This window comes from Calypte anna, chromosome 1 (genome assembly GCF_003957555.1).
Source record: "Calypte anna isolate BGI_N300 chromosome 1, bCalAnn1_v1.p, whole genome shotgun sequence".
Classification (NCBI taxonomy): domain Eukaryota; kingdom Metazoa; phylum Chordata; class Aves; order Apodiformes; family Trochilidae; genus Calypte; species Calypte anna.
Genome location: NC_044244.1, coordinates 177,585,312 through 177,601,035, shown reverse-complemented (window position 1 = coordinate 177,601,035; position 15,724 = coordinate 177,585,312). Strand labels below are relative to the sequence as shown.

At 52.3% G+C, this 15,724-nt stretch overlaps 1 protein-coding gene across 1 annotated transcript; it reads right to left on the bottom strand.

Moving 5' to 3' along the window:
- Nucleotides 1-9,025: 9,025 nt before the first annotated feature.
- CDX2 (caudal type homeobox 2) lies at nt 9,026-12,292 on the bottom strand. The gene is made up of 3 exons (XM_030465795.1): nt 11,809-12,292; nt 9,477-9,622; nt 9,026-9,193 (listed from the first exon to the last, which is right to left on the bottom strand). Exons 1-3 carry the CDS (start codon nt 12,290-12,292, stop codon nt 9,026-9,028), a joined length of 798 nt encoding a protein of 265 aa, XP_030321655.1.
- Between the last annotated feature and the right edge of the window lie 3,432 nt (nt 12,293-15,724).

The window sequence follows — 15,724 nt, the reverse complement described above, 5'->3', positions numbered from 1 at the left end:
GGCATACAGCCAAGAGCCAGCAAAGGAGATCTAGGCCATGGTCCAAAGATAACTGCAGCCAACAGACCTGATTTGAATTGGGCTTTGGACCAACTCTTGGAAAATAGCTGTGAAGGAAGATATCAGGGGTATAGTGTGTGGAGATCTCTGAGGATAGAAAAATGAAGAGAAGGGGGTTTTCAGCCATTTAAGCATGTTTTATGTAGGACATAAAATAGCTTTCTTTAGAGCCACCAGGGCTCTCCAGATGGTGCCATAGACGTTTTAAGGTTCTGCTCCATGGGGCTGTGTTTTACATGACAGCAGTGGCTGATGTCTTGTATGGCAGCAGCAACAAGCATTTAAAGAAAGGAAAAAACTGCACAGGGAGGAGAATAAGTCGAGCTGCACTGTGCTGCTCAGAGCAGTTGTGCTGTTGGTGAGCAAGGGATGCTGAGCGGTTCCAAGACTCTTCAGGCTGATCTCCGGTGCTCAACCCCCGGGAAAGAAGGGAGGGTGCGTCAGCCGAGGCAGCCCCTCTCGGGAGGTGACACCGGGCAGTGACACCGCCAGGAGGCAGCGCGTTTCTCTGCCAGCTCAAATCTCCGCCATGCAGCTTTTCAAGAGCGATGCTCAAAACGGTAATTCCACGGACTACCTTCGGCCCGGCAGAATGCAACCTTAGCCGGATGAAATCCCCTTACGGAAAACTCCGTTGAAGTCCCTCGTAGACCCGGAGGGGTGGAGCGCAATGCGGAGAAAGGGCTGCGGGGCCGGGGGCTGCCCGAGGGGCTGGGGCTGGAGCTGAGGCTCCACAGCTCGCACCCCTCGACCCGGCCCGGCCCAGCCCCGCTGCCCCGCTGCCACCTGCCGGCCGTGATGCCACAGCGCAGCCACAGTTTCCTTTCCTTCCTTCCTTCCTTCCTTCCTTCCTTCCTTCCTTCCTTCCTTCCTTCCTTCCTTCCTTCCTTCCTTCCTTCCTTCCTTCCTTCCTTCCTTCCTTCCTTCCTTCCTTCCTTCCTTCCTTCCGTCCTTCTTCCTTCCGTCGCTCTTCCTTCCTTCCTTCTTCCTTCCTTCCTTCCTTCCTTCTTCCTTCCGTCGCTCTTCCTTCCGTCCTTCTTCCTTCCGTGCGTCTTCCTTCCGTCCTTCTTCCTTCCGTGCGTCTTCCTTCCGTCCTTCTTCCTTCCTTCTTCCTTCCTTCTCCTTCCTTCCTTCCTTCCTTCTCCCTTTTCCCCCCACCATCATCCCATCCCTTCTTGACTACCTTCCTCCTCTTTCTCTCCTTTGCCTCCTTCTTTTCTCTCCTCCCTCTCCTGTCTCCTCTCCTTCCTTCCTCTCCTTCATACCATTTCTCTCCTTCCTATCTTTCCTTTTCCTCTCTCTCTCTTTCTCTCTCCTTTCTCTCTTCTGCAGATTGGAAGTGACACAGCCCAGCATGTCCCAAGCCTGTTCCAGCTCTGCAGCACAGGCATGCTGCAATTAGAACAATTTGGGCTGTGAAGAAACAAGTAGCAATTCCCTTTTGGAAGGGATTTGCTTTTGGTCAGTATGCCAGCAGGTTGGAGTTGGCAGCTGTCCTCATCCCAGCCATTCAGCCCTACCAGCTGCACAGGCTCTGTTCTGGGCAGCTTCCTGGCCATAATAGCTGAAATCAGTGCTGTAAGTTCTAGACAGCTGGAGCATCCACCCTTCTGCCTTCCAGGTGAAAAAGTAAATGGACAGGAGCAGATCCCCTAGGGCATCTCACTATGTGCATTCACACACAGGTGTCCAGGATTTCTTACAATAGTCCAAGATAGAATGTCTTTTTAGCTGGCTTATGTGATTTCAATGCCACATATAAATCTGAGACTAAACCCTTAATCTGAACATGCCACAGATGAAGTGCTTCTCAGCACTGAAGCCAGCTGTCACCAAATAGTCTATATGCAGCTGTCTTCGATGCTACCCTCTAGGACTTGCTGGCTGCACTGAAATCATGCCTTGCACAGAGCCCCTTGCTGGTACTAACTCTCAAACTGTGCCCAGGAGTTTCTAGAGCAAGCAATACTTGACCCAAGCTAAGAGCTGGCAGTGGACCATGCTACCCATTTATCAGCCCACTTGATGGAGATGCAGTGCCCAGGAGCACACTGTCACTTTTTAATTTATTAGGAAAGATGTAGGAATCCAGCCTGACATCTGCTTCTGTGGCTCATCAAGTAGATATCTTGAGAGCAGCAAGGAAGATTTCTGCCTTCTCAGCAGGTTCTGGGTGACTTCAGAAGATGTCCATTAGACAGTGAAGAGATGTCACTGTACTGAGCTTGAATTTGAGAGCAGAGGACTCAGCTCTTGGGTTTTGGTGCTGATGAGTGCCAGAGCAGTGAGTAGCTGGGAGCCAGTCTGAGAGCCTCTGAACCAGAACTGACTTGAATTTGAAGAGCACTGCTACCAGGGTCTGAATGCATGCTGATTTGGGAGAAAAGTCTCTTGCCTTTCATCAAACAACATACAGAGAATGTGATGTTGACAAAGTAAAAATCTAATGAGTGAGGTTTGACATGAGGACTGTTTTTTTGAGACGTATAAAACCAGATAAAATAAGGCTGCTGATTCCACCAGCATGAATCATCAGTTTGTGCTGACGTGCTCCTAACAGTTCATACAGGAAAACTTGCTTTTTCCTGGGCTGGCAGGAAGGGACTTGTGGCCTGAACAGGGGTTGACCAAGGAAGGGAGTGGCATGGTGACACACTGTGAGGGACCTGGGAAGAAGCAGCTCTTCTGCTGCCTTCCAGCCCCTGCTGGATTGTCACTCTTTGTTGGCTCTTCTTGTGGGCTCTGCAAGCCTCTGAGGTCCATCTCAGCAGTGTCTCCCTTTGCTTTGGACCTCAGAGCAGATCACAGACTGGTCTGGATTTCCCAGTGACCACAGGAACCTCAAGGGACACAGACATCTGCCAGGGGGGTGAGTGACACTGCTGCCTGCACTGCCAGGGCATGGGCTTCCTCTTGGTGGGGAGGCAGCAGGTACCCCCGAGAAAATGGGAGCCGAGCATCCCCCTGTTCCCAGGATCACTTAGCACCACAGCCTCAGCTCCTCCACTTCCTGTGGTAGAAATGGTTTCACCCCTTATATCTGAGATACGAAAATTCCTTCTTGCTTTTTATTTCTCAGTCTACAATTGAATTTTGCTGTCTCATGCATAAGGGGCCAGCACCAGGATACCAATGTGATAGCAGCTCCCAGTTAGACATCCCTTTCCTAGGCCAAGAGGGGAGGAAGTTGGCCCTTCAGCAGCCCATGGCAAGGTGACTGGGGAGGAATATGCATGGGAGGTGGATGAATCCCCCCCAGCCTTTGCACCACCATGGACTTTGCTGAGGGTGCTGAGCCCCCACTCACTGTGTCAGCCCCAGCTGCCCCTGCCCAGGCAACTGCTTTTTTCAACCAGTGTTGAGGTTGTGTTTTCCTGCCCCAGTTGAGCAGCTTGTGCCCACAGGCAAAGAGATAACACAGGGCATGTTTTACTGGAAGGAGCCGTAGGCAAGGCCAGGCCTCTAAGAATGGAAAACACCTTTGGAGCCATGATGGGAGCTTGTCAAGGGAGTGACTAAGAATGAAAGAGAAGTCCAGAACACTGACTTTGGGCGTGCAGGGTGTTGTTACTGGGAGGAAAAAAAAAAAAAAAGATCACATTTCTAGGTTGAAGTCCTGGAGGAAGAAATACACTTCTGATAAGAGAAAGTAGCTTTTTCTTCTGAGTCACTACATTCCTGGGTGTCATTGTGCAAGATGTTTTTAGAGACCCCTTTTCAGCTCATGGTGGTTACCTCTACATCTATAGTTGCATGTAAGCATCTTGATGAGGATCAAAGAAGATCTAAAAAATGGGCATTATTTACATAGAAACCATATAGTGCACTTCCTATGTATGAAAAATGAGTAAATTTATTTTTTCCTATTACTACCATTTATGATTCATGGAACAACACATTTTAATTTTAAACTAGAATAAAATTATCTTAATAGCTGATAAAAAGTGTTTCTCTCAGAGAGAAAATAAATTCTCTTTCATTCTCTTAAACTTTGCAAAAGTAAAGAAATTCCCTAGATTAATTTAGAACTGTAATTTCCCCAAGTATAGTGGAGAGCTTGTTATCTTTAAAAAATCACAATAATTAATGGTTAAGTAGCTCTTTATATCACTTCTGACAATCTCTTTGAGAGGGATTGACTCATTCTCAAATTGTGGGAAAAGGAAGAAAGACCTTGGATGCTATTGCCTTTTGACTCCTGCTTGATCTAGGAGCCTTTGGAGGCTCAGAAGACCTCTGGTGGCTTTGGTTACAAGCAAGCCCTGTTGGAAGCCCTAACTGACCTTTCTGCTTTCGCTCATTATGGCAAGAAACCAAGGAAATCTCGTAGCCCCGAGGGATTTTTCTGTTTGCATGGTCAGTCCATGGCATGGAAAAATTATACTCCAAGCCATCTCAGTTACTATGTCTTAAAGCTTGTCTTGCTTGCCCACAGAGGAAGGGAGGGTCTGCAGCAATGAGCATCCCTTTCCAGAGAATGCCAGAGATAAGGCAGATTTTCTCTTACAAAGGTCTTTGGCCCTATGCAACTTATCTGAAGGAAGGGGCTGTAACTACATGGAAGGCAACAAGGCATGTCAGGGGAACAGGAGCTGACTCAAAAAAACCCCTACTTGAGCTTGCAACAGCTGCCAGAAAATACCTGGCTGACCAAGGGAAGCAGAATTCCAAGAACAGGAAAGGGCCATGTGCTCTGTTTGGCTTGTTCTCTTCTTTTGGAAGAACACTAGAAATGCCTTCTTTCCAGTCCTGCCTGTTAGAGATGGGTGCAGAACCAGGAGGCTACATGTGGCATCTTCAGTCCAGTTCCAGTGCTATAGATCAGCAGGCTGGAAATGAACAGTTAGAACTTTAACTAAAGCAGGGTAGGTTCAGACTAGATATAAAAGTTTTTTTTTACAGTGAGGGTGGTGAAACAATGGAAGAGTTTGCTCAGAGAGCTGGTAGATGTCCCATGTCTGAAAACGTTCAAGGTCAGGTTGGATGGGGCTCTGAACAACCCGATCAAGTTGCAGATGTCCCTGCTTAGTGGAGGGGATTGGGTTAGGTGACCTTTAAAGATTTCTTCTACCCCAAACCAGCCTAAGAGTATATGAAGCACATAAGACCTTGGAACTGAATCAAAACCTCTACCTTGACCAATAGATTAGATATTACATTAGATAGATTATCTGTTGTAGATGGATTACATTAGATATTAATTTGTGTTAGGTATTATTATACTTAAAGAAAATTAGGAACAAGAGGAGAATTACTCCTGTTATCTGCCATCTTGCCATTGCTTACTTGGACTGGGGCCTGCTGGGTGCCACAGGTGGGTATCTAGACATCCATGTGCAAATGAAATGAGAAACTTCCAGGAGCTTTCATCCTCTGTTTTCCCATACTTCCTATACTTTACAAGTGTCATCAGGGGAATCCAGTAGGTGTCATCCCAAAATAGATGATACTTCAATTTGGAAAATAAGGGCTAGAAAAGGATTCCCAGGCCTCTGTCTCCAGTCTCCTGGCAACAAACTATGTTTTAGAAAATAGCTCAAATTTTTGCTGTCCCTTTGCAAATGAGCATCTGTCCCCTCTTTCCAGGAAGGTAAGTTTCACTTCTGAAAGAACCAAAAACTGAGAGCGGAGCTGGGGGCATTGTAGAAGCTGACAAGTTAATCAGAAGAAACTGCCTATGTTCACCTGAGTCACAGCACAGCAGAACATGCAGGTGAGAAGGAAGCAGCTCCTCCACATTGCAGACATGGGGTCTCCATCCTGCCCCAGCAAGGAGCTCAGCAGGAGCAAAGGTCCAATTAACCTTTGACAAGATGACAGGTAACAGGAATAATTCTCTTGTTCCTAGTTTTCTCTAAGTATTATAATAACTAATATCTAATATAATTTATCTACCTATAGTAGATAATCTAGCTGATTCTAGAGAGTTCTAGGAGAGGTGAAAACACTTGGTTTGGGCAGAGGATCCCTACAACCAGCTCACCCCTCCCAAAAAAGTGTTTCTGGCTGAACATCATGGTTTAGTCACTGAACTGATCCAAGTGAATGTAAATATCCCCCTTCAAATAAATAAGAGACTCATTTTGTGCTTTAGAGTCCTTTATGGAATATAAAGGAAGTCAGAAGGCTGCTGGTTTATTTGCCTGGTGACGGGAGGGAGAAAATGTTTGAAATGTGAAGACGATTTTCTTGATTGGTTCGTTTTCATGCTAAGAAATTAATTTTCTGCATTGCCATCATCAAGAATTTGAGGAGAGCTCAGAAAATATTTCCTAGGAAAGAAACAAAGATCTGTAATGGGGTTGTTTAAAAGTGTCAGGCTTGTTTATATGTCTCTAATGAACTTTTGGAGACTTGAAACCTTTGTGAACAGCAAGCAGTTCACCTCAAAGTGGGCAATGCAATTTCTCAGAAGTCCTACAAGCAAGAGATGGAAATCCTAAAACTTCAGCATTACAGACAACCAGGAACACTGTTCTGAAGGGTTGCAGGAACTATCCCAAAGGTTGTCATGTCCAGGCTGTACTGGGAGGCATCTGCTTGCCACCATTGCAATGGGGAGCCCTGGGCTTTTCCATGGGCACGGAGAAATGCCACCAAAGCCATGCTAAGCAGCACCTCTCATATCCCCAGATCCTTTGTGATTAATTTACTTATGGATGGCCTTCCACAGTTCCGTGGTCATCTTTTTTCGCACTGCCATTAATTATTCCTGGAAGCAAATAAAAGGGCCCACTGATATCTCTCCCTCCCTCTCGCTGCAGCTACCTTTTCCTTAGGGAGAAAAAACTTGTGCTCCTTTGCAGTGGGACAATGCCGACTTTTGAACCTCTAACCACTAAACAAACAAACCTTGCGCTCTGCTCCACAATCCAAACAGGGTTTATTGACAGGCGTATCGCAGCAACGCGTAGCAACTTAGGCAGCAGCCGGGCCGGGGATCAATGCTGCTAAGGTGGACCCGGGCACCAGAGGGCATTGTCGAAGGGATTGGTACCACCCAGAGTTGCCTGTGCCCTGGCTGTTGCACGGCCCCAGCCCCATGAGAGCCCTTGTGCCCCCTTGGGGAGAACACAGAGGAAAGAATAAGGACTGCAAAGTCCTGTTACCTCAGCCACTCCTGGTGCAAGAGCTCTCCTGCAGTTTAAGGGTAGTGCTGCAGAGCCAAGCTCTTCAGTTTGGGTGCTGCTCAGCTTTAGGTGTCCCCAGGAAAGCAGCTTCTCCATAAAGATCCAAGTACCAAGATGTAAGGAAAGATTCAAGAGCTAAAGAAAGATGAATATGGGTCCTGTCTCTCTCCGGTCCAGAGCAAACCATGGACGTTGGACTCAGCAGGACACAGTGTGTCTGAAACCCATGTGCAACAAGTGTAACTGCCTGGGTGCTGCACCCAGGTCTCTTGGCCAGACCCACTTCAGAGACCATGCATGAGGCATAAAAGCAAATCTACACAGGAAGTGCTCCTGTCCACCGTGGTCTTTCCCCAGGCACAGGAGTCCTTCATCAGGTTTGCACAACTGCTGTCAGCCTCCAGACACAACTCAGCCCTTGGCCCAGCAAGCCATGGAGCTACATGCAGCCAAAGTAAAGCATCAGAAATTTTGGTGCTCACCATTTCCCCAAAGCTCTTCTGGGCAGAGAGAGCTACCTTGTCCATGAGGCCAGGCCCTGGCCAATCAATCCTCCCTCTGCAGTCCTGCAAGCAGATTCTGTTATTCTGTTGGACTTTGACTTTGGCTTTAAGCAAAAGGTGAGAAATGTCAGGAAGAAGAAAAATTAAATGCACGCAAACACCCCCCAAAGTGAAATAAAAAGGTAAATTGAATATTTTAAATAAACTCCATTTAAAAAAAGGACACAACACAGGCCAAATGCTGGAGAAGTCTGAAACTCATGTGATATGTTTGGGGCTGGACAGACCTCTCATCACTGACGAGGCCCGTGCTCAAACAAACTGGTCCTACACTCAGGCCCAGGTAGTGGCTGCAGCATTGTTGCTCAGCCTGGCTGCATGGCCTCACTTCTCATGGGGGATTTTTTCAGCTACAAGTGAGTTGTACACATAGCTGATTGGGCTAAGTAATCTAGCCTTCCCATGCTTTCATCTCTGACTAGATGAGTTGCCATTTCTGCCCCAGTTCCCACCATGGTTTCCAGTGAGACTGCAATGAAGCCTATGTAAACATGGTAAACCCAAGGCAACTTTGGAAAACTGGCTGGAAAAAAAGTCAAAACAAGCTGAAAGTTCTAAGGAGATGAGGGAAAACACATAACCAATATGACATTTCAAAAAGGCACCAAACACTTTGCAGTACTACTGCAAACAAGGCTTCTCGCTCTAGCATGACAGGACACCTTTTTCAGTGGAGACTTCCTTCTTCCAATTTCTCAGCAGTGTGGCTAATAAATCTGGATGGATGACTATCAGCACCAGATTTATGGGCTCTTTTACAAGTATCTAACATTAAGCAATTCACTTCTGAACGTTTAAGCAGTGCCTTATCTTGTCTGCTCTGGCCCTTAGGCCAGAATAAACTTTTTACATATTTATGGTTGCAAGGAAAAAAAGAAAATAAAATATAAAATAAAAAAATGTGCTTTAATTTTTTTTCTGTTAAAATTCATCATTAGCCCAACAACATTTCTATGGTCTTTCGGACCGATCCCTGAGATTCACTGGGGGTGGACTGGCAGGCAGTGCCCCCTTTTATCTAACAAACTCCAGGGTAAAAAAGCCACCCAAATATAATAATAATAATATTAATTATAAAGCGATGACCACGCTTCCCCCGGACGACAAGACACATACACTGTACACCTGTACACATGGCCGGCCCCGCGGGGCGATGTAGTGCATGGGGAGCGGGGGGATGTTTCTCGCACCGTGCTCCCCGGCCCCGGGCAGGCCCGACCCGGCCCCGCCGCGCCCACCAGCTGTCCCTGTGCCGCGGAGCCTCGACGGCGGTCACTGGGGGGCGGCGGGGCCCAGCCCAGCAGCGGCCGCCCCCCCCGCGGGAGCCTGCAGCGGGGCGCTGGGGCTGAGCGGCTCCGCACCGCCGGGCTGCGCCTGCTGCAGCTTCTTCTTGTTGATCTTCCTCTCCTTTGCCCGCCTGTTCTGGAACCAGATTTTCACCTGCCGGGGGAGGAAAAGAGGAGTGAGGGGGGCTGTTCCCCGCGGCCGCCCCTCTCCGGGAGAAGCCGCATCGGGAGCGCATCCCTGCCACGCGCAATATTTACTCCGCGGAAAACCCGCCCCGCACACCCCGGCCCTGTGCAATCCTTGTCCCGCTCTTCCCGCCTCCACGCAATTCCAATCCCCCGCATCCCGGCCCTGCGCATTCCTTCCCCACGCATCCCTGCCCTGTGTATCCCGGCCACACGTGGCGGGACTGGGGAAGGTGAGTGGTGGGACAGACCTGCCTCTCCGACAGCCCCAGGTTGGAGGCCAGCTCCGCTTTCCTCCTGATGGTGATGTAGCGGCTGTAGTGGAACTCCTTCTCCAGCTCCAGCCGCTGGTGGTCGGTGTATACGACGCGGTACTTGTCTTTCGTCCTGGTTTTAACTGCGGAGAATAAAGCCGGGGTTGGGAAAGGAAAAGGCTCCGCTGTCGGCGGATGCAGAGGGAGCAGGATCCGGCCTCTTCGGCTTCCTGCTCTCCTCGCCCTGTCCGGGCCTTTGCTGAGCACAACAAACGCAGGGGGGAGAAGCAGTTCCACAGATCCATGGGGACATGGGGCAAAACCCCCAGCATGCCAGATTCAAGGGCAAACTCGGACTCTCGGCCTCGCTGCCTGTCCCAAACCCCTCCGCACGTCCGTGCGTTGCTCTTGGATAGCCTTGATTGTGCACTTGCTTGTTGTCTTTCGGTTTTGTTCTGCCTTTCCTACCGAGAACAATTTTTTACAAAGAGAAGGGAAAAGAAAAAGAAATAAAAGCCTCTTTTAGGGCTCGTCGGCTTCGTTTCTAAACGAGAAACACCTATTTAAGCGCGGAGAACGGGAAGTGGCTGTCGGGGTGGACTCCGAGTCTGGCCGAACTCCGTCTCCCCCCGCTTCTCCCCCAGCGACGGGGCAGCGACTGAGGCGATTTCTAGGAGGACCTGGAAGCGCGACGTGCAACTTTAGATATAAAAAATCCTCCCAAAACCCAAACACAACGAAATGCGAAGGCGAATGCCAGTGAGCGGCCGACGAGCGTGCGTCGCCACAGCCCCTGACCTCCTTTCTCCCTAGGGTTTCTTGTTCAACTGGTTGTGTTCCCGGCCCTCCAGTTCCCCAGGGAGCCGAGGTGGGGAGTCTCTGCCCCCAAGGTGCTTTATTGCTAGCAGGCTGACTTTGTTCAGGTAAACTTTCTGCAAACCACAACAAAAGCACCCTGTAAAGATACAAGCCTGATCAGAGAAAAATCCCCAGAGTCAGTGAATAGGGAACACAATCCCAAACAATGCAGGACAAGGAGATCTTATCAAAGAAAAACCCCTCTCAAAGCCTTAATGACAGCCACATTCTGTTTGAATTACCACTACTGAACAAATGGCGGCAGGCGCTTTCATCCCCCCAGCCCTGCACATTAACATAAACACTGGCTCCAAAGGCAGAATTTGAATGGAGACAAGGGACCGGCCATCATAGCACAAGCCCAAAATGTGGGAACACCACGGGCTGCTGTGGGAAGTGCGACGGGCTTGGGAGAGCTCCACCGCTATCCCCATCTTGGGCGCTGGGACTTCCCCCGAGACGCGGCGGCCGCGGGCGTGGCCGGGACCCCCACCCCATACCGCATCGATACCCCCGCCGGCCCTGCCGTCCGTCGCGCAAGGCACAGAGGGGAAAGCGACAAGCAGTCGTTAATTACCTCGATACTTGGCAGCATTTTCCCTATTTAAAAATATTTTTATATATTAAAAAAACAACACACAAAATCAAACCAACCAACCAAACAAAAAATACAACAAAAACCCACACAAACAAAAACTAGCACACGAGGAAAGAGAAAAGGAAAAATACAAGAAAACAGACGAAAACAGCCGTGGAAAGAATATCTCAAAGAGCGGACACACACATATCTACCCTGGCAGATGCAAGGGGGAAATAAAAGAGAGGGTCTGCGGGGTATTAACATCACAAGGGAGAGCGGCGCCGGCCACGGCTTGACCCGTCCTGCCAGCCGAGGCCGAGGCCGCGGCTGGCACCCCGCCAGCAGGTACAGAAGGCGGGGGGGGGGAGAGGGAACGCCCTCGCACCTCCAGCCCCTCCGACCCGACCCGGACCGTCCGGGGACACAGCCGCAGAGGTCGCTGGGCAGCCGCAACCACCCCTCGGGAGGCCTGAATGCACGAAGCCTTTAATGAAGGGTAGGCGCCCAGTGACTCAGAAACAAATGCGGATGATTTATGTGACTGTAATTGGTTATAAAAATCTTCTAAGTGGCTATAAGCGGATGAGCAGGGCAGCGGGAGGAAGAGCGAGCGTTTCCTGGCGATCCCAGGACGTTCCGCCCAGCTCTGCTTGAGCGCACCCTCAGGTACCGGCCCTGCTCCCGGCAGAGAGCCGTACCCGCTCTCAGCTGGGCTGTACCGCGGAGCGCGGACCGCTGTCGGCCCAGCCCGGCAGCCCCCGTTCTTCCGAGGACCGGCCCTCGAGCTGTTTCGGGGTGCTGTCCCCTCCTCCTCGGCCGGCACTTGGCGCCCCGGGGGAGCGGTCGATGGGGCAGCCCCCCGCCCGCCCTCCACTTTCGTCCCGTGCTTACCCTGGCTGCTGAGCGGGGGTTGCGCCGGTTTCCTCATCCACTCGCAGAGACCGCGGCGTTGCCCGCCGGGGGAGAGCGTCTCGGGGGCAGAAGCGGCTGCGGCATTGAGGGGCTGCATGACCCCGGCGGAGCAGTGGGGCGCGGGGCCGGCGTGGTGGTGGGCGTGCGGGTGGTGGTGGTAGTCGGCGGGGCTGTAGGCCATGGCGGCAGCGGGGGAGCCGCCGTTCAGGCCGTGGACGGGGCCGGCGGCCGGCGGTGCCCCTTGGCTGTAGGCGCCCCAGTCGTCGCGGAGCGGGGCGGCGTAGGGCGCGGGCCAAGTCGGCCCGGGCGACTGTGCGCTGTCGAGGTTCACATGGTAGCCGCCGTAGTCTGCGTACTGCGGGGCGCCCACGAAGTTCTGCGCCGCCAGGTTGAGCCCCCCCGAGTGTCGCACCGGGCCGGGGTACATGGGCCCGTCCTTGTCCAAGAGGTAGCTCACGTACATGCTGGCGGGGCCCCGGCGACGGCTCTCCGCATGCTGCTCGGGGCTCTCGCCGCGGTGCGCCTGCTGCCTGGGGCCGGGCTGCCCGGGGCGGGGAGGGGGCAGGCGGAGGGGCCGCGGCCCCGCGCTGCGCTCCGCGCTCCCTGCTCCCGGCTCCCGGTCCGAATCCAATGGCCGGCAGCACTTACATGATTAACGATTGTTTACAAGGCTCTATTAGTAATGGCCCAGACACACCAAAGGCAGGTGACGTGGAGAGGCGCTGGGTATATAGCTACTACCCCTAAAAGACGATTTGCATTTAAAAAGATAAGGAGAGGGCAGCGACCTGATCACAGCTAAATATTCAAGCCTTTATTGTTTAAGAGCTTCCTCCTTCCATTGCAACCTGGTGCACTTTAACCTCCAATCACAGGTTCAAAGGATGAAATCAAGAGACTTGCAAAAGACAGAGAGGGAGATCTAAGGGCGAGGGTGGGAATATGGGAACTGTGCTTCTAGGCCGATCTGTAGGCAGCACTTTAACCACCTCTTCTCCGTGCTTGGGGCTGGGAGGGGGAAGGAGAGGAGGAGGAGGGAGTTTTGATTAAAAATCCACAAAGCCATTTTGTCGTGGTTGTTTTAAGCAACAAACCTCACCGCTACGACCTACTGCTTTTTCTGTCGCGCTTCCCGCCCGCTCCTGCTCCAGCTCGGTCGCGGGCAATGAAGAGGTAAGAGGAGAAATCCCACCGCTCCTAGAGCGCTGCCTCCTCCCCCCCCCTCGTGTGCCTGCAGAGCTTCGAGGCCAGGAGCTGCACACCTTCTCTGTCCCAGCCTGGGCCCCGCTGCCCGGAAGGGGTGAGGGCTGGGAGTGCCTTTGCCTAAAACACCAGCTGCCCTCGTGCCCTCCGCTGGAGCGAGGCCCCAGCATCCTTCCGACGGCTGGGGCCTGAGTGAGAGGGGAATCAGTCGCCTCTGCCCGAAGCCCTCCACCTTGGGGGCGATTTCCTCACTGTAGTGCGGCCAAGCCCAGGGGGAAACCGGCGACTTGACCCTCCACGCACATAGCCTTATTCCCATCCCGACGTCTTGGAAACCCTCTGGAAATGCTGGCCCTAGAAGAACGGCTCCCAGGCTAGATGCAGCCGGCTCCCCTTGCCCAGCCAGACCCCTTTGAAGAGGAGACCCCCTTTCAGCTTCCCCTCGTCGCCTTTATGCTTTAACTTTTCACCCTGAGCGGGGACAATGCCAAGCAATGTTTGCATATTCGCATCTTTTCCCATGACACAGAGAGAAAACTTTTCACCCGCCGAGAAAAAATGGATGAGGACGGGAGCGTCCCCCCGTTTTCCCAGCACGGTTCACTGGAGCAGCACAGCTCCCTGGGTCACTGGGACGGGACATTTGCATCCGAGGGAGGATTTTAGCTCTGCAGAGGAAGATCCCCAGTCCCTGTAAAGCTCTCTCCTTCTCCCCTTTCCAGTGGACCCTTGGGTGCTGACCGTGGGGCTGCGCAGAGCTGTGCTTTAACACAAGTGGGACTAATTCAGCAACAACCCCCAAAGTATCAGGGAGAGTCCTGTGACCCTGGGGGAGCGGGTAACTCAAAGGGAGAAGGATGGAGCACCACTCCCAGAAAGAGAGCACGGGCGGTTCCCTCGGAACCGCCGTGGGTATCCCCGACTGGGAGGAACGGGGTATCCCATCCCTGCATACAGCCGGTAATGCACCCTGCATACAGCCTGCACCCACACTGTCACTTGTCACTCGCAGACTGCGCTGACAGCCACGGTTGGGACCCTACGATAACAGCATCACAACAGGAATTATGGGGGGATGCGTGCCCCGCCAGCAGACTTCTCCAAAGGGGATTTCTCTCTCTGCTGCCCATTCCCACCATCACACCTTACCCCTGCCCGGACGGTGGGATAAGGGGGAGACGGAGAGGGGCTTGCAGCCCCAAGTGCTCGCTACTGCAGGAGACTGAAATGTAACTCTGGAAAAGAAACGCCGCGTCCCTTCAATGTAATCATTTCTCCCGATAAGCACCGACACAGCCGATCTATGCGGATGCGAATTTGATTATGCTGTTAACAGAGGAAGGAGTCATTAAAATGACAAAACTCTGCACGTAAAATGCATCAACCCCCTACAAGCCCCGCACTATCTCGTTTCGGTGTCGAAGGCTCCGTCCATGAGTCTTCGGCAGGCAGGGTGGCAGTGCTTTGGGCTGAGACCCGACTCCAGCCTGAGCTGGTAAGGCTGGGGGCCGCCGGCCGCGGGGACAGATGAGAGCCCAGGGAAGGATCCGTGGCAGCACCGTGCCCTCCCGGATGCGCAGCGAACGCACCGCTCCGCTCTCTCCTGCTCGGCTCTACCTTTACCCGTCGGACAGTGATGCCAGCTGTCACAAGAGCATGGGAGCAACGAAGAGACCGGTCCCTTCCAGCTTTTGCCTCGACCCCCGCGGATGGATGCTCCGGAGCATCCCCGGCCGCAGAAGACCCTCCCCCACGTCTTTCTGGATGCTGGGGGGGGACTCCTCTGTCTTAAAATCCCGACCAGCGTACACCACAAGACCTACGTGCCTGGGGGCTGTCTGGGCTTTTTTTCGTTGCGACTGAGGCAGGGTTTGTCCCCCCTCTTCCCCCTCAGCCACCGGGGCTTCCCGAGTAGACTGGGGAAAGGGCCGATCTCCCTCAGATGGGTTCCTTTCCTTTTTTTCCCCGCGGTCCTGAAGCGGCGTCCAAGGCGGAGGTTTCCTGAGCCTTCCCTGGCATCTGCCCGCTCCTTCCCTGTCTCCGTCGTGGGGCTCCGTCCCAGAACCACAGCCCTGGGAAAGGAGCTGGAACCCCCTCACAGGACCCTGAGACTGTAACGCGTGCGAGTCACTGATCTGTCTCTCTTCCTTTGATTGTTCCTATTTCGCTAGATTCTGAGAGGGAAAATACTATCTAACGCCTCTCCAGATGACGAGTGCCTGACCGGGGCTACCATTTGCAGGGAATTTATTATTATTATTATTATTATTATTATTATTATTATTATTATTATTATTATTATCTTTCCTCCCCTCCATCATGATTCCTGCATTTTTTGCAGAAGGCTCGTTTAGTCTGGGACTCTGCGCTGGCGTAAGCAAGGCTCCTTCCTTCTCCTTCCTCCTTAAGTCCCAGCTTTAATTGTTGAGTTGAAATAATGATTTCCGAGGGCATCTACCTGTCCCGGGACGGTGAGGTCAGTGGCGTGATTACTTGAGAAAAGATGGGGACAGGCCCCTCTGCCTGCTTCCCGCTGCCTGCTGCCCGAGCTGCCCGCTGGTGGGCCCGTGGTCCTCGGGAAGGCAGCGGCCGGTGCTCAGCTCTTCAGATATCTCGCTTTTCATCCTCACCTCGGGCCCCGGGACTGGGGCGGTCTGAGGCGGGCAGCACATCCCGGGGAGCCCCGTCCCTG